Genomic DNA, 27,648 nt, shown 5'->3' with positions numbered 1-27,648 from the left:
TCTTGGGGGGTTCCCAGGCCATGATGGCCTCGATCTTCGCCTGGAGGGGTTGCACCGCTCCCCTACCCACCAAGTGTCCAAGGTACACTACCGACCCCTGCCCGATCTGGCACTTGCTGGCCTTGATCGTCAATCCAGCTTGTCTCAGGGCCTGGAGAACAGCTTGCAGGTGACGCAAGTGATCCTCCCAGCTGTTACTGAAGACGGCTATGTCATCCAGATAAGCAGCAGAGAAACTCTCCATTCCGGTGAGGATCTGGTTTACCAGGCGCTGAAACGTGGCAGGTGCGTTCTTGAGCCCAAAGGGCATCACACAGAACTGGTAGTGGCCATTGGGCGTGGAGAAGGCTGACCTTTCCCTTGCTCCATCAGTCAAAGAGATCTGCCAGTACCCTGAAGTAAGGTCAAAGGTACTTAGATATTGGGCAGCTCCCAGCCGGTCAATTAATTCATCCGCCCTAGGGATCGGATGTGCATCAGTCTTTGTCACTGAATTCAGTCCCCGGTAGTCCACACAGAACCTCAGTTCTGGTTGGGCACCCGGTGGTGCAGCTTTCGGTACTAACACCACCGGACTGGACCAGGGGCTGCTGGAAGGTTCAATCACTCCTAGCTCCAGCATCTTAGTGACTTCACTATGAATGCTGGCCTTCACCTTGTCTGACATCCGGTAGATCTTGGACTTCACAGGTGGGCTGTCTCCTGTGTCCACGTCATGGACGCACAGGTGAGTCCTACCCGGGACAAGGGAGAACAACGCAGAGTACTGCCCCAGGGCCTGGCGACAGTCCTCCTGCTGTTCAGGAGTTAGAGATGGGGAGAGTATCACTCCCTCCACCGACCCATCCTTTTCTTGAGACGCAAACAGATCAGGGAGAGGCTCGCTTTCCACGTCCTCTCCTCCGTCAGTCACCATCATCAAGATGACTTCGGGCCTCTCGTGGTGGGGTTTGGGGCGGTTGGCATGCAGCACCCGCAGGGGCTGACGAGGGGTCTTCAGGTCCACCAAGTAGGTAGCCTTACCCTTCTTCTCCAACACCTCAAAGGGTCCTGACCAGCGATCCTGGAGGGCACTAAGCTCTCCTGGTTCGATCACCCACACCTTCTGGCCAGGCTCCAACTCCACCGGGTGAGCGTTGTGGTCATACCACGCCTTCATCACTGCTTGGCTGGCTTCCAAGTTGTCAGAAGCTTGCTTCCACAACTTAGCCATTTGGCTCCGGAAGGCCAGCATGTAGCTCACCACATCCTGGGGGAGCTTTCTGGGAGTTCTTTCCCATCCGTCTCTCACCAGGTTAAGAGGTCCACGTACAGGGTGCCCATACAGAAGCTCGAAGGGGCTGAAGCCCACTCCCTTCTGTGGCACTTCCCTGTAGGAAAAAAGTAAACAGGGTAGGAGGACGTCCCATTTCCTCCGCAGGCTTTCAGGCAGACTTCTGATCATGCCCTTCAAGGTTTTATTAAACCTCTCCACCAGACCATTGGTCTGGGGGTGGTAAGGAGTCGTGAACCGGTAGGTCACTCCACACTCCTTCCACATTGCCCGCATATATGCTGACATGAAGTTGGTCCCCCTGTCGGACACAACTTCCTTGGGAAAACCCACTCGGGTAAAGATTCCCATCAGGGCCCTAGCCACAACAGGTGCTGTTATGGTCCTCAGAGGTATTGCCTCTGGGTACCGTGTGGCATGATCCACCAGAACCAGGATAAACCTGTGACCAGCTGTAGTTGGTGGATCTAATGGACCCACAATGTCGATGCCCACCCTTTCAAAGGGGGTGCTAACGACAGGGAGTGGTTCCAGGGGAGCTTTCAGCTTCACCCCTGTTTTCCCACTGGCTTGGCAAGACACACATGTCCGGCAGTAGGTATCGGACGACACTTTCATCTGAGGCCAATAAAAGTGTGGGACAAGACGGGCGAAGGTCTTGTCTTGCCCCAGGTGTCCTGCCAATGGTATCTCGTGAGCCAACTCCAAAAGGAAGGCTCGATAACGTTGAGGAACTACCAAGGCTCGTGACGATCCATGTAGGGGTGCCTTGGGTTCACTGTAGAGGAGGCCATCCTCCCAGTAAACACTGTAGTTCCCTTCAACGTTCCCTGCTGCCTGGGCTTCGGCCTGTCGCCTCAGCCCCTCAAGGGTAGGGCACTCCCTCTGGCCCTGGCAGAACTCCTCCCTGGACGGGCCTCCCTCCACGTGCCACTCGGCCGGGATGGGTAGGTCCTCCAGGTTGGTAACGTCCCCCTCCGCAGACTCCTGGTCCACCACCACCGGTGGCCTATCCGTCCTACGGGGTGGAGACGCCGAGGCAGGCTCCTCCTGTCCTCGGTTCTTCCCTTGACTGGCAGCTGGCTGGGCCTTTGTTCCAGGCTCCAGCCGGAATGAACTCCCTCTTCGGGTAGTCTCGGACCTTGTGCTAACACAGGCCCAGTCAGGTGTACCCAGCATCTCGGTGTGAGTCCGGTATTCCACCTCCTTCCAAGCGTTGTGCTCCATGTCATTCCCCAGCAGACAATCGACTGGCACGGCAGGGCTTACGGCAACTCGAAGTGAACCTGCAACCCCCCCCCATTCAAAGGGAACCTCGGCCACGGGATAGTGGCCTGTTCTGCCGTCAGCCATCGCGGCTGGGTGGAGTACATCGGGAATTACCTGCTCTGGAGACACCAGCTGGCTACGCACCATAGTCATACTGGCTCCTGTGTCTCTCAGAGCCTCCCCTCTTTGGCCGTTGATGGTGATCCACTGCCCATACTTTGCGGTATTTGCGGGCACCTGGATCTTAGGAACCATCTCCCGTTCTCCCAGGGACACTAAAGTGACACCCGTCCACTCCCTTCCCTTAGTTAAGGGCATCTCCTCCCCGAGCACTACACTAGCTACTCCGGGGGTCTTTCCTCCAGTGGGAGGGGGTGATCGTTTCTGACACTTCGGATCTCCTTTATAGTGTCCAACGCCACCGCACTCGTAGCAATGGACAACCCTTGGCTGCTGACTCTGGCCAGGATTAGGGTTTCTGGGTGGGTTAGCCTTAGAGGTGAATCCTGTTCCCTTCCCTTGGAAGTTATTTTGGGGGCCTTTGGAGAACTCCTTTTTCTTTTCCCCTCCCTCTTTCTTCTGGGGGGCGCCCTGTCCGGCCTTTTGAGTATCCCCTCCAGTCCCCCTTGTGGACACCCGGGTACTAGCCCAAATGTCCGCCTCCTCAGCAAGCTTCCGGGGGCTGGTCAGCTTGCTATCCACCAGGTGTTGCCGCAGTTCAGGGAAACATTTCTCGAGTAGGTGTTCCTTCAGTACTAGGTCAAACAGCTCCTCGTAGTTCCTTACTTCACTGCCCTGAATCCAACCTTCCAGTGCCTTCTTTGCATAGTCCAGGAAGTCCACCCAATTCTGTGTGCCCAGTTTGTGACTACCCCTGAACTTCTGTCTGTACTTTTCAGGTGTTAGTCCAAACTTTCTGATGAGCGCCAGTTTCATGGTGGGGTAGTGGGTCTGCTCATCCTCTTCGAGGCCCAATAAAGCATCCCTACCAGCTGGAGGCATGTACCTATACAATCCTCCTCCCCAATACTTCACTGGAACCCCATGGGCCCTCAACGAGACCTCATAGGCTGCTAGCCACTTGGCGATGTCGTCACCCGCCCCATAGCTAGCTACTATGTCCTTTGGCAGGTAAGGTTTGGATTCCCTGGTGATTTCTTGGTCTTTGCTGCCACCATTAGGAACAGTTGGTGCCCCAATTCTTAAGATCTGAAGCTCTATCTCTTTCAGTCTTATCTCATGAGCCATCTTCTGTTTCTCCGTCTCATGAGCCATCCTCTGTTCCTCCTTCTCCTTCTCCAGCTTTGCTAAGTCCCATGTGAGCTGTCTTTTCTCCCTCCGATCTGCTAACTCCACTTCGGATAAGCCCCCACTAGAGACAGTGCTGCCCTTCCTAGAAAGTGTCCTGGGCCCTGCTGACAGGTTCCCCACCTCAGGTTGGTACATCTCAGCCCCCTCGGGGTCAGGCTCTCCATCCCTGTCTTCCTCCTCAGCCTTGCTTTCTCGGCGTGCCTCCCCCCAAGCCCTTAAGCTGGTTTGGAGTGCACCCTTCTTTGCTCCTGGGGGACAGTACACCCCCTCCCGCTGGCAAAACTCCCTGAGTTGGGCCACAGTGTACGTTTCTAAGTCTTCCAGTACAAATTCCATCTTGCCCACTCAGGTTAGAGGACAGGTTTTGTGCAGTAACAATGTAGGGTGGTACCTTTAGTAATACCTCCTCCCACCACCAGAGTAAATTTGGAAAAAACAAAAACCCACAATTAGGAAGGCCGCTCTTGAGAAAACTCCCGGTGTAGGCCTATGGACTACCCACAGTTATTGTTGAGTATATGTAGGCACAGCTCTATCCCACCACTGAACACCAATTTATGTTGGAAAACCACTCCCACACTAGAAAGGGTGGTGGTGGTCTTCCGGACACACTGTGGTAGCTTGGCTCGAGTGGTCAGGAAACAGGCGCAGTGCTAAGCATACAATATACCCATACAAGAACCATGCGTGCATCCGTTCCAAAAACGACTCTACACCGTAAAAATTATGAAAATATTCTTCTTTATCTTTTTCTCTTAGTTGCTGATTGGAAAAATAAATAAGACAATCACAATATACAAATTTAAATAGTGCAGGTCAAATAAATACTGGCTGTTTGATGAAATAAATAGGGGTGATCATAAATACCAGGGCATAAATACAAGTGCAATATATACGGACAATTAAATACTTTGAGGCAATAAATACTGTACCAATAAATATTGTACACCATCAAGTCCTGTGGACCTATAAATATAGTGCAGCAATAAATAGGTAAAAACTCAATAAATACAGTATCCCCAATAAATAATTAACCGTATACAGCAACACTCATATGATCAGATGACACTTCACTTCTTAAGGGCTGATTTGGCCCAGGCACAGCTTGTAGGGTTGTGGAAGGCTTGAGGGGGGCTACTCCCTGGCTGGGACAAGGCTGAGGCCTAAGCTGAGGTAGATCAAAGGGGGGAATACCAGTGCCCTGGCTTTCTCTCTCCACACAACCTCTCTAGGTTAGTCCCAGTTCACCCCAGGCACAGTCAGGTTGGTTTCAGCACCTCCCTAGCCCCTTAGAGCAGTCTCTCAGGTCTCCACAGGGCCTTAGGCGCCCTCTACTCCACTTACTGCCCTTTTTCTGATGTTCCGACGCCGCTGGAGTCGTGTCGACGCCGTGAGGCGGTTCCGGTTCGGTCTCGGCGGCCTCGGCACAATGTCAGTTCTTTGACGACGCCGGCAGGCGGTTCCGGTCCGATGTCGGTGGCCTCGGTTCGATCTCGACCTCCGATTCGACGGCGTCAGGCAGTCTCTTCACGATGTCGACTTCGGGCGGCTCCGGTCCGATGGCGCTCTCGGCTCCGATGACGTCGGCCGGCCTGGCCTCGATGTCGACTTCCGGCGACTCCGGGGTGCGATCCTCACCCCCGACCTCCGGTGCTCCTCCTCACAGGTTCCGGGCGACTCCGGAGTGCGATCCTCACTCCCGACCTCCGGTGCTCCTCTACCTCGGTCTCCGACGACTCCGGAGGGCGGACTTCACTCCTCCGATGACGCCGCTCGCTCGACCTCGGTTCACTTCCTCCTCGACCTCTGGTATTCCTCTCGACCCCCGTCGGCGCCCTCTCACGACCTCAGGCGGCTCCGGGTACGACGTCTGCTACTTCAGTCAGCGCCGCTTCTCCACCTCGGGCTCCAGGTCTTCAGGCTACTCGACGCCGGACTCCAGGGAAACCAGTTCTCAGGTCAGAATCTTGCTGTTTTCTTGGTTCTAAGGCCTGTTCCTGCTGTCCAGGTCCTTAGGATGGTTTTCTTCTGTCTTTTTCCCACACAGGGCTATAGGCTGGGATCCATCAGTAGGGACAAGTATCAAGGGTGGGTTTATGGACCCCACTCCAGGCACAAGTTTCCACCCCTGCTGCTTCACTCCTTCCTCCTTCACTCTTGTGCTGCTCTCTCTTCACCAGTCAGGTGCCAACTGCCAGCTCCAACTGCCAACTGCCTCTCTTATCCTCCCAACATTCTAAACGGTCTCCAACTGTCACAGAGTTCTGGAATCTCCTGGAATGTTCTGGAAGGTGCTGGTAGGTTCCAGTGGATGCTGGTGATGTCACAGGTGGCCACCATTTTGTGCTCCAGGCCCTCAGACAGAAGTTTCAGGGGTAGCTAAAATGGCTCCCTGAATCTGCAGCAACACTAAAAAAAATCTGGTGGTTCCCAAAAAGGAAAAATTCAAACAGGGGTTGAGGCAAAAGTGGGACAAAATAAATAATGATGAGGAGGGACCACCCAAAGGGCTGACAGGTCTAACAAAGGACATCTGTGTGCTCAGATAGGGGAACTGGCGGTCTTGTGGTCTCATGCAAAACAGCGATGGTGGATACCTGGGAACTGGAAATAGGGGTAGCTGAGGTGCTGCCGCATGGCTCCTCTCTGGCCCGAGCCTTCCCCAGGGCTTGAGGGCCTTGCTCGCTAGGTAGGGTTCTACTGACCTATATGGAAATCTGGCAATTCCCCAAGGGCTGGTTTGACAGATCAGTGTATGGACTTTTTGGGGGGCTGTTTGTGGGCCTGTGTTATGGTCTGGCGGACCGGTTTTTACTATTGATTTCCTTGATATTACCGCAAACATTGCCTGCAGCAATCACGATTACAGGCCGCACAGCGGCCAGGGCAACTGACTCTGGAACCCGGGGGCTCACGGTTCGATCCCCGCACCAGTGGCAGATCAGCCCAGCACCATGTGACTCTGGGCAATAGCTTGCTTAATCTTTCGGACGGCCACCAGCGCCTAGACACCCTCGGGTAGTTGTTCGCGCTTTACAAATACTGGACATTTACATGCCACACCTTGAAAAACATCTCTACAGCGTGTTTTTAAACGTTCAAAACTGCACTAATTTCCAAACGATGGCAACTTTTTTAGCTCAATGTTTTTATTTTTGTGCCTGGGCCTATTTTAGGTCCCAGTCCGACTCTTAGTAGGTTACAAATCTTGATGGATTTCTTCACCCTACACTAAATATTCACAACCGTAGGAGCATCCTGGGACTATCCTGAGCTCTACTGAACAGTAATCTTGACCCTGAGTGACTCGTTCAACCTCAAGGAATGCTTTTTTTTTGTTACTGGGTAATCCTAATTTATAAACAGGGCCAATTGAATAATGTGACAAGAGTGGGCAAATTTGGCAGAATTAACTAAATAATGTGGCAAGAAAAGGCAGATTATGCAGAGTATTGGAGCAGATGTTGTGACCGAATTGCTTCATTATTTTTGTCATTTTTACACGTTGACACTGTCTGCACAAGTAATGCTGCTCAGTACTACCAGTTTAACACCTAAAGTGATAAGCAACTGAAAGCTGCGTTCTAGTAACGTTTGATCAGTTTGAGGTAAAATAATGTTTTGTTTGAATCTGCAAAATATGCAGCTAATGACTGATTATGTGGCAAATACGGTGCATCCAAAATTATGCTGAAAATGCATTATTGCAGTTGCCCTGCCTAGAAGAGAGGCTTTTGTTATTTTGGTGAAAAGGGACTTGTGGGTGCATAACCAGGCCCACGGCTTTTATCCCGCAAGGGGCTGTATTACGGAAGTGCCCCCAGGGTGCAACAGGCGTTGGTTAGCTCCTGCTTTGTGTGCCCCCAGGGCACTTTGGTTTTACAGAAGAGGCCAGAGACGCTTGTGCGGCCCTTTCTGTAATACAGATAGCGATGGTACACATATAGCGCCAGCGATTTTATTTGAGGGCGTTCCCTCATTTGCATGGGGTATGGCCCCATGCAAATGAGGGAATCCCTTGGCCACTGTGCCCGCGCAATATTATAGACACGAGCGCAGAGGCAAAGAAGCTGTCGGGAGGTGCACTGACAGTGTGCCACCTAAACACTGGCACACTGTCCGTGCGCCCCCTGAAGGCAGTCCTCTGGAAGGGGGAAAAAGGGTCCTATAGACACCCCAGACATCACCTTGCAGGCGGGTGCAGTCACTCACTTCACCTCCCTGCAAGGGGATCTCTAATCCCCCTTAAAATTGCATGGGGATTGCCGCCTGCACAGTGAAACACAGAGCGGCTGCTTAAAAGCTGCCCCGTTTTCACTTGAATGGGCTGCCCTGGAGGCAGCATGGGTTTGCAGCGACCCTGGGGGCAGAGCAATCAATGTAATAGGGCGCACTATCTCTGTGCAACCTCTCTAAATAGAGACATATTTTAGAGGAAAGATCCCTATTGACCAGTGGAGCACTTATATTAGATTGCGAATTTCACTATCAAATAATTACCTATTTGCCTGTACATCCATGACAGCTGGGCAATTTTTCCTTTTACACCAATTATAACTGAGTGTTACATAAAGAGTGTGTAATCCAATAAATCACAATGTGGAATACCTACATTTAACTATACACAGATATTGACTCCACAATATTGACTACTACTTTATTGTCAGAGTAAGGAGATACAACAAAGTGTATATTTACTATTTTAACTCCACCTGTTCTTATCTTTGCAATATAGTGCCAGTCGATATTGTTTCAGGCAGATATCAAATCATCAATAGTGTGAAATCCCACCGTCTAGCGTTAGGAATGTGCCTCTGGGTGGTTTTTAAGGAGCTAGATGGTGCTTAGCAAAATACACACTTGCTAATACCAAATGAATTATTTCTAGTGATTCACATACAGATTGGAAGTGAAGGTAGTGCAAGCTCCTGGATTACTAATGGACATAGGGATGGCACAGGTTCAAGTCATCCCTGATGCAGTGGTGGACACTTTCAACGCATAAGGCTGAACATGTTTCTGGTGGGCACGTAGAATTCTTAGGTCTTTCAGGTACCTGGTAAATACATAGAATTCATAGGCCTAGCATGCACCTGGAACACTGGTTGACACGTGGAATTCAGAAGGTCTAGCAAGCTCCTTGTTCATTGTGGGACATAGAAATCATAAGCCTTTCTAGTACGGCAAGTGCAAGCAACACGTTGAGCATGGATAGGCGGGAGCAAAATGGAGGGGTGCAGGTGAGGGAAGCAACATAGACAACACAGGTGGGCTAGAAGCTACATGGAGGGCATAGGTAGAGGAAGCAACATGGGGGGAGGCGAAAGACACACAGAGGACATGGGTGGGGGTGGAAGCAACATGGAGGTTGCGGTTGAGAGAAAAGCAAACCAGGAAGAGAGAGCAACGTGGAACTGGAGGAGAGAAGCACACATAAAAGAGAGGAACAGAGAGGGTGGCAGAGGGGGCTGACGTTAATGAGGGAGACAGCTGGAAAACACATGCATTCACATAGAGGGATTAAGCAAAAAGAAAAAAGTAGTGCTTGGAAAGTGAGCAGTGGCAGGGAAAAAGTAATGCGTCCATGCACCAGGGGAGAGAGAAACACAAGAGGAAGGAAAACCCACACAAGCTGACAACTAAAAAGCAAGCAAAGGAGAATGACAGTAAAGCCAACCAATGATAAACAATAGGAGGCCCTAGGCCCACTGTAAGCTAACAGTACATCTCTTAGCAAACAGTGCATCTCTTAGCAAACAGTGCACGTGTTCTCTAGTAGGCAAAACCTAAAAATTGTAGACTTGTCTGACCCGCCACTTGTCATGCTTTGTTCTCGTGACTTGTTGCATTGTAATTCATCTGGATTTTCTGGTTCACCGTTGTTTTCTAGTTGTTGATTGCTTGCTTGACTGTTAAATTGTTGTAATGCCTAGCATATTAAACATATGTTGCAACTGTAGGTTGTAAGTGCCCTGAAACTTAAGGCATCATGTTAGCAATTTATTAATGATTCAAAGAAACAACACTAACAAATTCTCTACGAGGTCCATTGGTTGTTATTCCCATCTCCATAAAAGATAACTTGTGAAGTTATTGTTTACTTTTTCTTCTGAATTATGTTCCAGAAACTTTGCAGACTTTAAAGTTCTTGGAAAACAGTAAAAAAAAAAAAATCCAGAACTTAAATGCACATAATCACATAGTAACTTGCATTGCAGATACATATTGCTATTTCTTGATGGGTTGTATGAAATAAATATTAGGCCGATTTTTATCTGGAAATTAATACTGAGTGTTAATCTGTTTCATAGAGCTTTACAGTTTTGGAACTGAGAGAACAAAGACTCTGAAATATAAGCTGAGAGTGTAAAATTAGAGCTCAGATGTTTATGTTGGAACATCAACAACTTAGCCACTAGACAATATTGAAAACATTTTTCTCAACTGGAATGTCTGACCTATTAATGTGGGTATAATCAGTGGTTCTTTCACATTGTCTCTCAATGCACACTACCGCACCATGCTATTTTTCATACCGCTCCCGTTCAGCAAATATATTCTGCCTGCAGTCATCCGCAATGACCTCTTGCAGACCCTACACAAAATGAGTCCTAGGGCGAAACTCACCGACAAATGGTCAGAACTGATCTCTAGTCTTTGCTTTAAGTGAGAATTACAAACATTATTAATACCCTAGGCAGTCTTTCAATACAAATGTTGTAAATCCAAATCCTGTTTGAGCCTACCCAACAATCTTTCTCACGTTCTAAGCAACTTTAACTTCCCTTCTCCGGCAAAATCATTACTTATAACCAGCCGCGGTCCGTGCACGTAACAGTGGTGGAGACGCGTGCGGGGAGATTTCGAGGGACGATGCCGAGGGTAAATTAAATAAATAATTAATTTTCCCTCAGCATTGTCCCTCGAAAACCCCCCGCACGCAGCCCCTCCGCCCCACCGTTGTTACCTGCACGGACCGCAGCTGCGCATACCACCCAGTCAACTGAGCGATTGAAGTTGTAAAGCACTTCTGAGATTTCCCTTTTTTTATTTTATTTCTCATGTTTATAAAGTGCAGCTCAACCGTGAAGGTGTCAGTGTGCTGCACATCACAACAACATGGGTGGTTCGGTTGGCTCCTTACATAGACCCTACAAGTAAAGTGCTGACGGCAATGGGTGGTAAACTAGAACAGTCAGCAGAGTGCATCCAGGAGCAAACACATTAAAGAACTAGAATTTGGCAAAGGCTAATCTGGTTTCCGGTCTTTTGGCTTTGTCAATGTGTTTTTGCTTTCGCTATAGGTTTTGTAAGTCATTATTGTTGGCAAATCTACCAGGCCCTCTGCAATCTTAAAAAGAAAACAGTTGCTGCAAAGCAAAACATATTTTTATGGCATCAAAAAACACAAATTGCTATAGTAACCCCTGGCACTGAGTGGAACTACTTCGTCTGTGGATGTGTCTCTGTGAAAGGGAAGAATGCCGTCCTTAACAGTGAAGTTAGCCAGCGCTGAACTGGGCTGACCCCTTGTCCCATGCTATATGCTGTGGTGTGTGGAGTAAAAACATGAATTGCTCAAGTATATTATACATACATTTAAATCTGGCATTAGCAAATACATTTGTGTGTATATATTATCTACTGGCGGTCGCCAGTAGATAGTTATAGTTAGGACCGAGTTTCCATAGGAAATCTCAAAATTCTATTTTGAATAAGTTTGGCGCCGATTGACGAATCCTCGCGAAATTTTCAAAACTAATGGGGCGCTCCGCTCTGCTCCTACCCTGAAAGTCTCGGGTTGATTCGACAAGCGGGGGCCGAGAAAAAGGGGGGGTCCCAAAACGCGTTTTCCCCATGGATTTTTCCATAGGGACTTTAGTCGCAGCTACAGCCCGAACGGCTGAACAGAATTACGTGAAATTTGGCAGAGAGGTAGCCATAAGGTCCATGAAGTGCCTTTTGCAGGTTTGGTGTAAATCTGTTCAGTATTTCCAGAGAAAATAGCATTTAAATCAATATATATACCTGTACGCGCGCAGCGTGCGCGCTGGGTGCGCGCACCTTGCCGTGCGCGAGCGCAATGCTGATTGGTTGTTAGATCTTAGTAAACATTCGAATCGGTCGAAACCAGGAAGTGTCGGCTGCCATTTTGTCTCTCGCACTCTGAGGGGGTGAAAAACAAATGTGGAGAACGTGAAAAGGGGGCAGGGTGGACAGTTCCTGACCCCCTAGCTGTGGTCAGGGGGTCCCAGAAGGACCCCCAAGGGCCAAAAAACAATTTATTTTTTTTTCGAAAAATCGCTGAGTGCGCGCACCCTGCGCGCACCACCCAAACGGATAAAATTCTGCGAAGTTCGCGCAGCGTGCGCGCACTCCGTGATTTACCAAAGGAAAAAAAAAATGTATTTGGCCCTTGGGGGCGAAGCGCTCCGTGTGCGCATGGTACGAACTTTGTAAAGTGGCTGGCCGGTACGCGAAGCGCACCGTGTGCCCACCGCGCGCGCACGGCACGAACTGCGTAAAGTGGGCACGCGGTGTGCTAAGCGCACCGCGTGCCCACCGCGCAGGCACAGTCCGCGAAGCACACAGTGCGCGCGCCATGAAAAAGTTTTGTTTAAAAAAATATATTAATAAAATACATAACTTAGCATTTAAAAAAACGTACAAATTCACTGAAAAAACCATAGGTTTCACACACGTTATCGTTAGGAATTAGCATTTAAAAAACCTTGCAAATTCACTTAAAAAACCATAGGTTTCACACATGTTATAGTTAGCTGGGCATTTCCCTCGTAAAAAACCAATGAAATTTCCCCGTTATAGTTAGTGCAGGCAACTATAACTCACGCGACCGCAATCCTCTGCTGATGACGTCAGATATTACATCACTGATGACATATGTGACTTTCTGAAAAAAAAAAAATGTAATATATGTATAGCTAAAGATGAATGGAAGAAGACATGGGTAAATAAGTGTCTAAATACAGTGATGTAATATCTGACGTCATCAGCAGAGGATTGCGGTCGCGTGAGTTATAGTTGCCTGCACTAACTATAACGGGGGAATTTCATTGGTTTTTTACGAGGGAAATGCCCAGCTAACTATAACATGTGTGAAACCTATGGTTTTTTAAGTGAATTTGCAAGGTTTTTTAAATGCTAATTCCTAACTATAACGTGTGTGAAACCTATGGTTTTTTCAGTGAATATATATATGCATACATGTATGTATTTGGGCCCGTATTCGGAGGACCCCAGAGCTACTGCCCTACGTGGAATCCCTGTCAGAGGTCATCCGTTTAGATACGTGCAATAAGGTGGGGTGGATCAGAAATGTAAGAAAATTGGTGTCTGACTTTGGGCTTCAGGCAGCATGGCAAAAATCTGATTCACCCCTGCTCCAAAAAGACGTAATAAAGCGTCACTATTGGGAATGGGTTGTGCAACAAGAGCCCACTAGGTCCGACCAGGGGAAACTTACTACAGAGTTACATCTGCATAAACAAGTCAGATCTTTGGAACCTTATCTCCATTTAATCCAGGTTCCCCAGAATAGGACGCTTTACATCCAATTTGGGTTTGGCACCCTTCCTGTCGGCGAGGTAACAGCTAAGTGGCACACTAACGACCTGAGCCCCAGTGGAGTCCGTTGCCAATGTGCTGTTCGCATGTCCAGCTTACACGCATCTAAGATCAAAATGGTTACAAATGATTTGCCAGCAATTGGGCACACGGATCCACTGGGAAGCCCTGCATATCCTCAAATCGGATCCTAGACCTCTTTTAGCTGTGGGGTTGCTAAATTTCTTAGCTACATGTGGAGAATTATGAAAGGCCAGAGAGAGAGGATTGCAGTAAACAGTAGACCGACCCCTAAGACATAGCTGACCTAGGGCACCAAGCATTTCTACTTAAGATCTCTATTCCCCTAGAAGTAACGCACAAGCACTTTATCGTATAATAACTGATAGCTGGTCACCACATCAGTCTCAAAACGAGAGGGTATAAAGGGCAAACATCATTACTGCTAGGCTCATAAATTGTCATAGCACATTTTAACAACTGAAATATTTTCGATAGCTCTTTTTATTTTCTCTTGCGAATTCTCTCATTTATTGGTGTAATTTTAAATTTTATGAATTTCAACTTTCATTGTAAGAATGTGCTCGTAAAATGAATTGTTTTTCATTGGATTATGTCAGACAGTTACGGCAGTTCTTCAAGGTATACAACTGGATTGTACTTACCCTAAGCTGGTACTGGTGCTAACACCGAGGGGTCGATTCACAGAACTAATCTGAGACAAAATCCTAACTTCACGACTTTCGGTATTCGCAAGAGGCATTTAGTAGTAGTAAAGTTAGGAGTCCTAACTATACTGCTACTAAATGCCTTCTGTGAATACCAAAAGTTGTAAGTTTAGGATTTTATCTTAGATTAGTTCTATGAATCGGCCCTCTGTGTTTTAAGTGGTCACTGTACGATGGACCTGGTTATGATAATTATCTTACAGACTGCACGTTGTAAAAAACCATGTCCTAGTGTATTTTATGCTTGTGTGCTTGCTAGCTTTTATGACACAAGTTGTCGAAATTTTACACAAAAAAGAAGCAGAGAACTCTGGGTAGTTCTCAAGTTTATTTGGAAAGCAGCTCCTGTATAGAGCACCCTCAACACCAGCGACACTCTAGATCTGCTCACCTCAAATGTCTGTGTTCTATCAAAGTCTTTAAGCATGGGATTAACACAGTGCTATCCACGCCGAGATAGAAATGGACAAAGCATTTTGCCATTTCTACAGCAAAGTCTTTAAGCATAGGACTAGCACAGTGCTGTCCATGCCGATCTGTAAAATGACAAAAGCCTTTTACCACTCCAGGCACAGTATTACAGCTTTGGATTGGTAAAATACCAATATATAGATATAGATATATTATATCTATTTTTTCTTACTTACAGGGTCTTTCAACAAGCCCTGTTCAACCATTGATTTGTTATATCTCATTCGATAATATTTGCGCCTCCCTATTCATAGATCCCAAGCAGCTGGCTTTATGAAATGCAGTGCCGGGGTGTGATGGGTGAGGGTGTGAGAGTTATAGATGCACAAATTATAATTATAATGAGGACTAACCAGCATGCGCACTACATTGAATGATCGTAAATTCAGGTTTGAGAGTCACAAAACATGTATCAAAACACCTTAAATAGTCACTCCCACTCATAAGTATGCATGATCCAGGAACATGGAGTGTGCATTTCAGTGCTGGAATGCCCTGGAATATTCGTGAGCCACCACAAACATATGTGGTTCTGGATATTACATTTATTCCCAGATCCTACCACATTTGGCGTTGGTGTAGGGCAAAGAATTACTTTGTTGGGGTTTAGGGGAAGAATTTCCAGTTGGGATAAAAAAAGAAAACAACTTTGCAGTGATATTGGTGCACTGTGAGGTAGTTATTTCTACACAATGTAATTTCCTTTTTATTAGCACCTGCGTTGTATTTGTCATGCAGCCATTTTGTCCTTTGTTTACAAATATACAAACCTGAAAACAACGAATAAACAAAGTGTGCTAACATATTGGGCAAAGCATGCTGATGGTATCGGGCGAGAATGTGGATAGAATTGGGAAATGCGCTTAGAATGTACTTCATTTATAATTATGCATGTAAGAATGCCTTTGCATGTAAGCAACTTGGAATTCACACAGGACTTTCAGGGCAACACCTTAGCAACAATGTTTTTATGGAAACCGTTTTGAATTCTAAAGAATTCAGAATGTTCTTTTACATCTATATAAGTCAAAGGAGCTATATTTCTCTTTTGAGATCAATCAGCCTCTTACTAGTCCAAGCCCAGTCAGAGTTTAATGTGTAAAAGAATAAGTGATGGTGACCAAAGCTCTACTATGAAGTCAGCGGCTGGATCTATTAATTGTCGACGTACCAAATACCAAGGCTGCGTAATCATGAATCCACCTCATGCCTCTTTAATCCACAGCCAGAGACTCCCTGCCCCAGTATCTCACTCATCTTTCCCTAAGTGTGTTTTCCTCTCTTGCTCTCGGTAAATGTCTGATGAGGAAAAATAAGCACTGGTCCCCAAAATGAGAGCTGAGGGCTTGCCCTCTTGCTTTCTTCTTCAGTTCTTCTACTGTTTCAGTCCTGTTCCCTTCCTGCTCATATATTCCTTACAATGCTTGTGTTCTGGTGGCTGTAGGTGGTTGGCACCGACACTCGTTTTCGAGGCCCAGGACTAACTTTTTATCACACTTAAACCCAGAGTACGAGAGAGAAAAGGAAGAAAGGAGGGTAAAAATAAGAAAAACTGATAAATGTAGAAAGCGGACATGGAAAGGAAACTGGAAGAGTGAGTTAAAGAGACAGGAAGTGTTGGTGGTGGAAATAAAGAGGCATGAGGTGGAATCAAGACTAGGCAGTCTGAGAATTTGGCAACCTCAGCTACCTGCATGCAGGCTTCTAAGAAATTTGTGACACTTCACTTATGTGTTTTTTTGGTTTCTTATTTTTTACAAATCAATCGCGGGTTCCCTTGTTCAAATTATTTTTGATTTGTATACGTTTCGTTCACTCTATCTGTCTTAACGTGTCTCTCCTTTTCCCTCGTCTCCCTCTTTTCAGTCGAGAGAGCCTCAAAAGAACGTGCAGTGTGCTCAAAAAGACTTTTTCAGATTCCTTTCTTATCAGAACGAGAACATGCTCTGATGGCCCACTGCTGTGTCTCTGTCAGTGCGGTTCCCAGGATCCTCAGTGTGTTAGGATGGTTTGTTGTGTTCTGATTTCTTGCAGCTGTGTTTTTTATTTTTTATTATTGTTCTGAGGGCTGCAGCAGACTGTGGTGACCCTTAAGAGGCATTCCTGAAATGCTATTAAATTCCTTTCCCTTGAACGCCACGTCTGCTTCCACTCTCTTGTTAGAGAACTTCTGGCTTAGTTTTTTTATCTCGAATTTATTTATGATTATAATTGAGTTTTACTCAGCGATGGTTTCCATATGGTGATTGCGTCCTGTATTGCATTGTACTGGATCTTTTCCCAGGCCAGACTCTCCCTGTCTTCCGCGCCTCCTGGCTTCTCCTGCTCTATAACGGGTCAGTGTCTTCTTTATTCGAGCTGTCTTGACTCCAATTTCCATTCTTTTTAATTGTCATATTGTGCGGGTGCCACTCGGGCCTTGCAACATGGATTCCTCCCAGGTCCACAGCTGGAACACTGCACACCACTTCCTGCCCCACGGACTGGACAAGAAGGGATGTCTTCCTGCTTCCACTGCGTGTTTCTTCAGCTTCTGTTTTAAGTGTGTCAGTCCCTTAGCATCTGTAGTTGTCTTTTTGTCTGCTGATTTGCATGTGTTAATTTTTTCTTGTCCGCCACCGGATGCTTGCCCAGTCTAGGAGTGTTGTGATTTTTAGGTCGAGCATTCGAGACCTCTTGTATATACTTTAGTATATACTTATATGTGTATGTGCTTTGTGGGCTCTGGAGATCAGCCCTAGGACTTGTCTGCTTCCGCTTAGGGACATTTTTTCTGTTCAACTGCCTCTTATTTAACTGTCTTGATAGAAAACGACCAGCAGAGGTCAGTAAAATACCAGAATCACTTTAGCATTATCTAGATTCCAGTCCATAGAAATTGTCTTCCACGAGCACCTGTAGACAATAATATTTTTTTCAAATCTTGTATCTACACTGATATGACCACCGAAGACCCTGATTTTGTATAAAAAAAACAGAGCTTTGGACTATACCTTTTCCTGCTGAAAGGCAATATTTCTCTCCATGTGTTCTCATACCTGGCATGTCACGCAGTTTAGTGCTTACTTTCCCTCCATGTTAAAGAACAGTAGATGTTTCAGCACCCAGGCTAATGTGCTGCATAGCTAAATACATATACGGTCCCAAACGCGAGACCGATTGCATTGCAAATGCTTGTTTGGAGTGGGGTTTTCCTGTTGGTCCTGGGCTTTCTCTGGAATACTGTGAACCTAGCTTATAAATCTGAGGGGTTTAAGAAACTATTGTTTGTTTTTCATAGTGGATTGATGTTCATAATTGTGTGTAACCCCAACAGTATACTTTAGCTCACTCAACCATCACTCCACCTCCAATAAGCTAAGCTTTCAGTGCTCGACTAAGCCAGCTAGGCTTAAAGAGGCTCTCCTCAAATTAAATTCCTCACATCCTGTCGGTAAGGAGCATATATCCGTGATACTGCTAGGTGCTCCATAAACCTCTTGATATGGTACATAAAAACCTCAAATCTGCCATTTTTCACAATATGAGTCCATGGAGAGAGGAGGGGGGGGACATTGAGTGGGCCTTGCAGAGGAGGCGTGGCTTTGAACCCCTCACTACTTAAGCAGCAATGGAGGTTCATTGGAGGAGGCGGGACCATGGCGAGGGGGCAGGACTTCGAATCTGCTTGTCAGGAAGAGACACACCTACTCTCCCTAAAAACAAAAGCAAAGGTTTCTAACACTTCCTCCCGTGCCCAGGCGAGGTTGTGGAGTGCCTCTCCTCACAGCACTCGGCGCAAATCACCATAATGTCATTGCATGATTGCGGCTCTTAAATGGGTGACCGTGTGAAGGGAGACAATATCATGTGGCACACGGCTGCACCGTGTGAGTTGGCAGGTAGGTCTGAAACATCTCACCAGGAATCTTAGCTTTTCCTGTCAAAACACTTTCAGTTCACATTCTCTTTGGCTCTTGGGTGATCCCTTTGCTTCTGTGATGTGGGGTAAAGACTTTCAACATCCAAAGAAGTACACTCAGTACAGGGTTAACAAAGAAAGAAAGGAAAGGAGATAGTCATGAAAATCAAGCATTGACAAACCCAGTAGGTCTGGCTTGCATTTTGAGTCTTGAGTAAAACATTAAAAAAAGGCTGATGCAGTGAAAAAAGAAGGAAGATTGCTTTCTGCATACCATGCTTCCATGAGATAAAGCATTCAATGCTCCATCATTCAGAGAACTTTTGATATGTAACACATCCCTCCGGCATTGCAGTGATAGCTCTCCAAACAGCTAATAGCATGAGATGAGAGAGAAATACTGCTTTAGGAGGAGCTAAAGCCCACTCTATATATATTTTAAAGATTTGTTAACAAAAGGTTCTGCAGAGATCTCTGAAGTCAAGAGAGAGATCTCAAAATTCTTCCTGCTATCACACTAACAATGGCATTAGAAATAACAAAGCGCATACAAAAACACACCACTAGGCATGTAAATACATTGTTAGCTTTTTATTTATTTTTCAGATTTCACAATGTTGCAAGAAAACCACATAGTCCTGAGGCATGCTTTCATTGGCCATTTATATAAAGTGAATTCAAAAGAGAATTGTTTTTTCAAGTAATAGGTTGATGTATTGCCCAAAGTAATCGTTCAAATTTCATCAACCTGGTGTAAATGAAAGACGGAGTGATTCCTTCTAAATCTGTGCATTTTGCCTGCTGGTTAAAGACAAAGATCTCTGAAGTGGCCGCAAAACACACTGAGCTATCTTCCTGACTAATATATGTCTATATGGGTTAGCCATGAGTGGTTGTTTGGAGAGCAAAGTGCTAAAGTTCTCGAAAAGCTTCGCTAATGTAAATTTAATTGTCAAAAGTCAATCTCCAGGGGGCTTCTGAAGTGGAATAAAAACAAGAATGCAAGGATTTAATGGACCACTTCTCTCAACGGAAATGCCTATTACAATAAACCTTCTTGACCTCCTGTTTATGGAGGGGTTCATCTCAGATACCAGGCAAGAAAAGAGTTTTGCTGTTCAGTCCATTTTCAGACGCAATTTTGAGTGCTTGAGTGTTGACGATGTATATAATGCATACCACAAATTGTCTTTGGTGTAGAAGCTCAAGGGGCAGGAGGTGAGTCACTGGTACTAATTTAATCAACCTCAGAAGGATAAGATGCTGAGTAAGCCCTTTTATGATTCAAACCTATGACCTGCCAGTCTAATGTAGATCTCATGGCAAGCTTCGGAAGGCAGTTTCCAAATCACTATTCCTAAGCGAGAGAGGTGGTCTGGCCTATGGGTATCTTGCCATTATCTGTGAGGCAAGTGCAACTGAAAGACTTCCAGTGCGGGGGCAAGGTCAGTCAAATGGTCGATAATCTCAAATTTTACTGCTCGAGCCCTCTCAGTCATCTTGGAGGCTTGACATAACATAATAAATGTTAAATCCAACTTTAAGAGTGATGATTGTCCTTGACTCTGGCCCAAACTCTGAGATTCCTTACTGGTTGGACTCGGTGAGTGGTATCAGCGAGAATGAAGGTCAATTAATCAGGTGACTTGCAAAGCGTGACTACTCACCCGTAACGGTTTCAAGGTGCTTGGGCGAGATGAGTGGCGGGGGTGCTGATCCGCCCAAGGCACTGTGGTTGATTCAAAGAGCCAGGTCTTGAGGTCCTTCCTGAATTGAGGCAGTGACTGTGATTTCCTGAGATGGAGAGGCAGGGTGTTCCAGGTCTTTGCTGTGAGGTAGAAGAAGGACCTTCCTCCAGCTGTGGTCTTGCGGATACGTGGGACGGTGGCCAAGGCCAGATGGGTGGAGCAGAGGTCTCTGGTGGGTGCGTGGAATGAGACGCAGTGGTTAAGGTACGCAGGTCCCGCCTCGTGTAGGGCTCTGTAGGCCTGTGTGAGGAGCTTGAAGGTGATTCTTTTGTTGACTGGGAGCCAGTGGACGTTTCTCAGGTGGCTGGTGATGTGACTGCGGTGTGGGGTATTGAGGATGAGTCTGGCGGAGAAGTTCTGAATGTTCTGCTGTTTCTTGAGGAGTCTCTGGGTGATGCAGGTGTAGAGTGTGTGCTGTAGTCGACTCTGCTGCTGATGAGTGCATGGGTGGCTGTCTTTCTGGACTTGGTGGAGATCCACTTGAAGATCTTTCAGAGCAGGCGTAACATGAGGAAGCAGGATGATGAGACGGTGTTGGTCTGGTGGTTCATGGTGAGCGTGGAGTGCTTGGTCTGTGGGTGTGGGTGAGATCCAAGATCTGCGGGCAACCAGGAGTCATCCCAGGCAGAGGGGGTGGAGCCTAGGATGAGGACTTTGGTCTTCTCAGAGTTGATCTTGAGGCAGCTGTCCTTCACCCAAGTAGCAACAGCCTTCATCCCTTCATGGAATTTGATTGTGGCGACTGTGGGTTCCTTGGTGAGGAAGAGGATCAGTTAGGCATCGTCGGCGTAGGAGACAATGTTGAGGCCATGGTTCCTGACGATGGCTGCGAGCGGGGCAATGTAGATGTTGAAGAGAGTGGGGCTAAGGGAGGAGCCCTGAGGCACTCTGGAGCTGTTCTCTGTGGGTCAGAGTGGAACAGAGGTTGTCTGACTCTCTGTGTTCGGCCGGTGAGGAAGGAGTGGATCCATTCCAGGGCTTTGTCGCGGATGCCGGCGTCATGGAGTCTTGTGCATAGGTGCGGTGCGAGACTGTGTTAAAGACGGCCGAGAGGTCCAGGAGGATGAGGGCTGCAGTTTCGCCTCAGTCGAGGAGGGTGTGGACGTCGTCTGTGGCGGCAAGGATGGCTGTCTCGGTGCTGTGGTTGCTTTGGAAGCCGGATTGGGAGAGGTCCAGGATGTGGTTCGCTTCAACGAACTCAGAAAGTTGGGCGTTGATGGCCTTCTCAATGACCTTGGCTGGGAAGGGGAGCAGGGAGATGGGTCTGAAGTTCTTCAGGTCCGTTGGGTCGGCAGAGGGCTTCTTCTGCAAGGGGTTGATCTCTGCGTGCTTCCAGACTTCCGGGAAGGTGGTGGACATGATGGAACAGTTGATGGTGTGGCAGTATATGGGGGTGATGGTGGTGCCGGCTTTGTTGAAGATGCGGTGAGGGCTGCGGTCCAAGGGTGCTCCGGAGTGGATGCTCATCATGATTTTGAGGGTGTTGTTAGTGGTGAGGGGAGTCCAGCTGAGCAGGATCTGCTGGGCTCCGGTGTTGTTGGGTGCGGTGGTTGTGGGGGGGTGTGAGGGTCTTGGATATTGCAGCTGTTGAAGCTGTCGTAGATCTCCTTAAATCTTGTGGTGGAGAAGGTGCCAAGGTTGTTGCAGAGGTCTCGGGAGGGGGGGATGGCTGCCGTCTCTGTGCTGGTTTTGGCGAATTCTTTGACCACAGTGAAAAGCTCTTTGTTATTGAGTGCGTTGATCCTTTCTCATAGGGCTGCTTTCTTTGTTGTTCTGATGAGGTGGTGGTGTGCGGTGACTACGGTTTTGAAGGCTGATTGGTTTTCCTGGGTCAGTGGTGGGGTTTTGCTGAGGGCGGTGGTGAGCTATTGTTCTGTGACCTTGTTCCAACTTCTGTGAGGGTAGCGGTGGGTGTGTTGGTGTACGGGGGTTTGGTGAAGGAGAAGATGACACAGTGGTGGTCTGTCCAAGGTGGCTCGGAGGTATGGCTGATGAGGATGTTGTTGCTGGTAGAGAAGATGGGGTCGGGAGTCTGTCCTGCTGACTGTTTTGGGAGGTGACCCGCTGTAGGGATGAGAGAATGAGACTGTGACCCTGGCACCATTTTGTGTGCACAACTTAGAATAAGTGGACTGAGAGTCCACTTCAGCAATTTACTTTCGGTTTTTGGGTCACAGGTTCAAAACTGGACAAGACTGACTAATCCTTTATACATCCAGAAAATGGGAGCTATTCAGTTGAGCTTTAAATAACAACTAATATTTAGATGTCAAAAATAATCCAACCTAAATTGTATGCTATAAATATCATACGTTTTGTCATCTTCCCTGATTTGCTTTGGTCTTTTTATGACAGAAATACTGTTTAATCGCATGCATTTTCCACCAGTGCTTTCTCCAAAATTGCACCAGTACTGTGGATGTAACCCAGTAAAAACTGCTGCACAATTGCAGCAGGGAAATCTATTAAATTACTCGGGCTTATGGCTGATATTCATTGCTTGAGAGGACTCCCAGAGACGCAACACAAAATGATGACCCCCTCCTCCACAATGTGGTGGGGACCTCGAGCCTCTCAGATACTCACTGGCCTAACTGGGCCCTTCCTGAAAAGGAAGGGCCCGCTACGCCGCAGGAACCGCAGGGGCCTGCCTCGCACCCCTAGGCAGGTCACGTGGGACATAATGCTGTTTGTGTGCTCTGTACAGTTTGCAGACAGGATCCAGGCTCTAAGCACGCGCTGGTGGGGGTGATATAAATAATGGAGCGGAAGTGCCGTTGGACGTATGATTGGCAGGTCGCGCGCGCGCTCTTCGGGGGCCAGTGGCTGGAGCCGTGTGCCATCTGCAGCTGCGGTCTGCTCGCGGGCGGTGAACTAACCGTGTTTGCTTCCTCTCTTTCTCTCCAGACTTCGCAGCTCCAGTGACTAGTTGAGCCCTCCAGACACCACACCATGCCTGCTGCTGCCAAGTGCCTCCTGTGGTGCGTGCTACCTGCCCTCCTCTGCGCTGACCTCATTCCTCGAATCACCTTCCTCTGGGGTGAGTGAAAAGGATTATTCTAATCTTAATGGAATTTCTACGCTCTGGTTAGTATACGGATTAAGCCTGCTTCGGAGTGCTCCGGATGTCTGACGATAAGGGAGCTAATGAGCTATAGTGGTTTGACGAGGATCACACTGTTTTAATGTAGTAGACGTAGGCGCTGGAAGAAGGGGTGCATGGGGTGCTGTAGAAGTATCTTGCTCAAGTTCAGAAGTCGAATAAGCAATGAAGACGCCTTTAAATGTTGTTTCTATCTTGTCACAGTTGCTGTGTGTACAAAGGTAGAGGTCAAAACGTCTGGCAGTGTCTGACAAATTGCAGCTTATTCTTTTAACATGGAGACTGGTGTTTACTTTTTGCCTCTGACTTCATATTGAAAGGATTTTGAAAAGTGAACTGTGAGACAATCCTCAGGGGTGCAGAATGTGGGGAATAAAAGGCTGCAAGATATCGGTTTTATTTAACACATGACAAATTGAAATACATGAAATGATGCTCTGTACAAATCTTTGAAAAATATTAGCAGTTAGGAAAGGACATATGAAGCACATTTTTTTGTAATACTGTAGTGTGATTAAAAAAAAGGATATTGATAGGATGAAAACAATCAAGACACTTTACTTCGTGATGTGTAAAAACTATTCACTGAAAAACAATGTACACGCATTTTTGGTGCTCTATATAGTTTTATCAGTAAACCTGTATAGCTGTGCAGATTAAGTGCCAATTTAAATGGAAAATGTGCCCTTTGTTAATGACAGTGTGCTACCACGCCATGATTTAGTAATATTTTTGCATCAGTGAGCTCCAAAATACACCACTGGCTTTATACCACACCCTTAGCATTCTGCAACTGAATGGGTGTGGTGCATTTGTTACACTTTCTCTTTCTGTGACGCTTGAATTTTTCGCAATCCCTATGACTTCAGCGATGTAACATTGGCAGCAGCACGTCTAATCTGGAAATGGTTCCAGCTCTTCTGTAGGTAGAGAAGGCAGGAATAGAGCTCAGGTCAGTTCAGACCATCATGTGTAGAGTTCATGATAACCACTTAATGTTTAAATGTGTTCTATTTAGAGCCCTTTAAATCTTAACTTGTGAAAACGCCCTGAAATTTGGCTTGGATCAGTGGCGTAATGCAAAATGATGCCACGTAAATGTATTGTCTGGTATGTGGCAGACTCTGTCCCAAAAAAAAAAATGGTGTTGGCTTTCATGTCAACCCCAGCTTCCATGAAGGTGAATTCAGCATCCTAAAGATCACTCCTTCCCAGATCTCACAGATGTTTACAATTAGAAACTATGGCTATAAAAATACACGTATGCGAATATAATCACAATGACTAAATTTACAGTAACTAAATGGAAAAACTTCTGTCCTGCTAGAATTCTACTCTCAAACAGTGCACACACCTCTGCATGCTGTATTTTGTGCACACTTAATATATGTTATGTAATGAAAATTGAAACTAGAGTGAATTTCTTTCCGAAACACAACCTATTTATTCCAGAAAAATGTGCAAAATCCAATGCAAATACAATGCTTGCTAGGAAAAATGCTGAGGTACCTAATTCTGAATTTTGTGACACATTGTATCTCCATTCACTGGGTTCTTGTAAAAAGTTTGCCTTTGAAATCATTCATAACTTAACTCAAAAGTTGGCTTGGGTGGCATTGCTGCATGCAATATATTTTTGTGTAGTTGTATGTACGGACATGTATGGACATGTGAGGCGAAGCAAATTTTTAGGTCACGCCTGACCCAGCGCATGCGCTGGTCTGGCGAGACATTTTGTGAGGGCTCCAAAAAGTGCTACCAGGCCAGCCTAGAGCTACAGTGCATGTGCGCGCCCGTCGCGCTTTACCGCGATTACTTTCACTTTCGCGGCCCCTTTGATGTTTGATCACGATCACTTTCGCGGCCGTTTTGATGTTCTCCTTGAGGCTTCAATAGATTGCAGCAGTTAAAACAAGCATTGGCATAGCCAATAGGTCTCGCTTTTGGGACCTTATAAGTGTTTAGTTATGCAACTGTTGCATGGCTAAACACTTATAAGGTCCCAAAGGCGAGACCTATTGGCTATGCCAATGCTTGTTATGTCTGTTGTCTGTTTTTTTCTAATTTGTTTATTCTTTCTTTGAGTTTAGTCGTTTTTTTATAACTACATTTCAGTGATTTGTAAAAATTGGGAGTCTGGTTATTTCCAAACATTTGCACACTATTGGATAAAATGTGTCACTTTTCTTTCGGCCCTTTTAAGATCCAGCTACAGGACTCTTTACCTCTCATGTAATCATTTCTTCAGAAAAAACAGAATATGGGGCGCATGAATGGGGCCTGGGGACTGGAAGGGTGGAGTGGGGGCAATTAGAAGCCACAACCGAAAGGGAACACTTGGGAAGCCCATAGGCATATTCATTGCGTCGCTTCGCAAGCCCCAAAGCTGGAAAGGCAAGCACAAGATTCTTAGATCTGGTTGTACCGGCCTACGGATATCTGTTCATAGCCCATACGTGCAATAGACCCAATTCAGGCGGGAGACTCCCGATTTTTTAAACAAAAAAAGACTTCATTTTGTCTGCCGCCTGAAATGGCCTCTCCTTCAATAGAAGTCAATTGGAGAAATATATTCTCCCGGTTATTTATTATTAATTTTTTTTTTTAAATCTCCCACTTTCCTCTTCTGAAATGTTGGCATGTATGATAGCTTGGAAGTCCTCCCCAGACCCACCTCTGACGCTACAAAAATGTTTGTTATAAAAATGGGCATAAGCTGAGAGCATGACATTGCGTAGAGAGGAAACTCGAATGTTAAGGAAAAACTCACAGCGCATCAGTGGGTTCAAATCCTGTTGAACTTTCAAGCAAACCAAATATCCTGACTGCGCAAGCCGAGCCTGGCAAAGTCAAACATGGTTAGGAAGCCCTCGACTAGTAGAAATAAACATAGAAACAACACACTCTGTGTAAACACCACAACACCCAAATTAATGGAAAACATCTATGAATACATATAAAAACAAACCTGGGATTTTTCACCTGGACAATGGAGATAGTGCCAGCCCAAGAAACTAGTGATAGGAATTAACACCCATTGGACTACTCCCACCCTAATTGATGCAACACTCCATTCACAAAACACAATCAGAACCAAAAACTACAGAAACAAGCCATCTCTGACACACATACCAGAGCAAAAATGTGCATATCTGATTAAAAGACCCAACAGTTCAGGTTTGGACGCAGACAGAAAATATGCCTGGGTGCCAAAATAAAAGTGCCCCCCATTAGCGAATCAGAAACCTAAAAAGTCGGCCACATTTGCAAATTAGTGTAGTTGTCAACATATAGACACAGTGTACAGGTGCTTTACAAGGTATGCCAGATTGCAACATTTGTGCTTGCTCCCTGCAATCTTGTGGTAATTATAGTGAAATCAACTGTAAAAACAGACCATAAAACAGGCCCACACATGGACCTATCATACCAGCCCCTGATTCTACTCTACTGCATTTCCCAGTCCTGTCTCCACGACCATCTCCTGCCCGGCTTCCCAATGCAACAAGTCGCAGGGCTGCCCGGGTGGAGCTGCTGCTTGGGTAAGGAAGAGCAGACTGTGCACCAAATGGCCCTGACACACCCCATGCACTCCTAGACAATTTATAGCCTGTCCCTCCAACCTCAGCCCTTTCCTCACTCCTCCAGATTAGGAGGGATGTGAAAACAGTTCTGTTTTGTCAATTTCTGCTACGCCCCCATAGACTAAGGACACCCCTCAGTAGACATCCCTTTATGACTGCGGCCTGCCCACCCCATCGATCCAGAAAACCCAGTCACAAAATAACTTAAATGTACAGCACACTGTAACCATGGAAATACTGAGCCTCCATCAAAACCCTCTCAAATGTATCATACTACATAATACAATTCTGGCCTCGTTCCTCACCATTGAATTTAGCTTCTCAGACATGGAAAGCATAGTTCGGGAGTATTCGACCTATAACCTGACTTACATGTTTGTTATTCAAGTTATCCATTCTAAAAAATGTAGACATGACATTATAATCCCCATGTCAATGTCTCCTAAAAGACCCTTAAATAGATAAAAATACTGAGAATGGCTGTGATGCTGGTTTTAACACATTGTTGAAAAGAGGAAAATCGTACCTCAAACATGGTCTACAGGAAATACTTTCTTAGAGTGACACCACCACACACAAGGGTGGGAGTTATCCAATGTGTTCTGAGTCCACCTGCTAGGTGTGGACCATGGCATTCCACAGGTGTTTTGGAGGTAGAGTGACCACTTTCCTCCA

At 46.5% G+C, this 27,648-nt stretch overlaps 1 protein-coding gene across 3 annotated transcripts in view; it reads left to right on the top strand.

The window, feature by feature from the left end:
• Positions 1–27,648, top strand: part of SEMA4A (semaphorin 4A) — a 283,525-nt gene that overhangs the window by 162,253 nt on the left and 93,624 nt on the right. For all 3 annotated transcript variants that reach the window (XM_085638559.1, XM_085638558.1, XM_085638557.1), the window contains exon 2: positions 23,194–23,326. In XM_085638559.1, coding sequence (XP_085494685.1) covers positions 23,239–23,326 — 88 coding nt within the window. In that variant the 5' untranslated portion in view covers positions 23,194–23,238. The remainder of the gene's footprint in view (positions 1–23,193; positions 23,327–27,648) is intronic.

The sequence above is a fragment of the Triturus cristatus genome, chromosome 12, assembly GCF_964204655.1.
Source record: "Triturus cristatus chromosome 12, aTriCri1.1, whole genome shotgun sequence".
Taxonomy (NCBI): Eukaryota; Metazoa; Chordata; class Amphibia; order Caudata; family Salamandridae; genus Triturus; species Triturus cristatus.
Note: the sequence above shows the minus strand (reverse complement) of the source record. Positions and strands in the feature narration are given on the sequence as shown.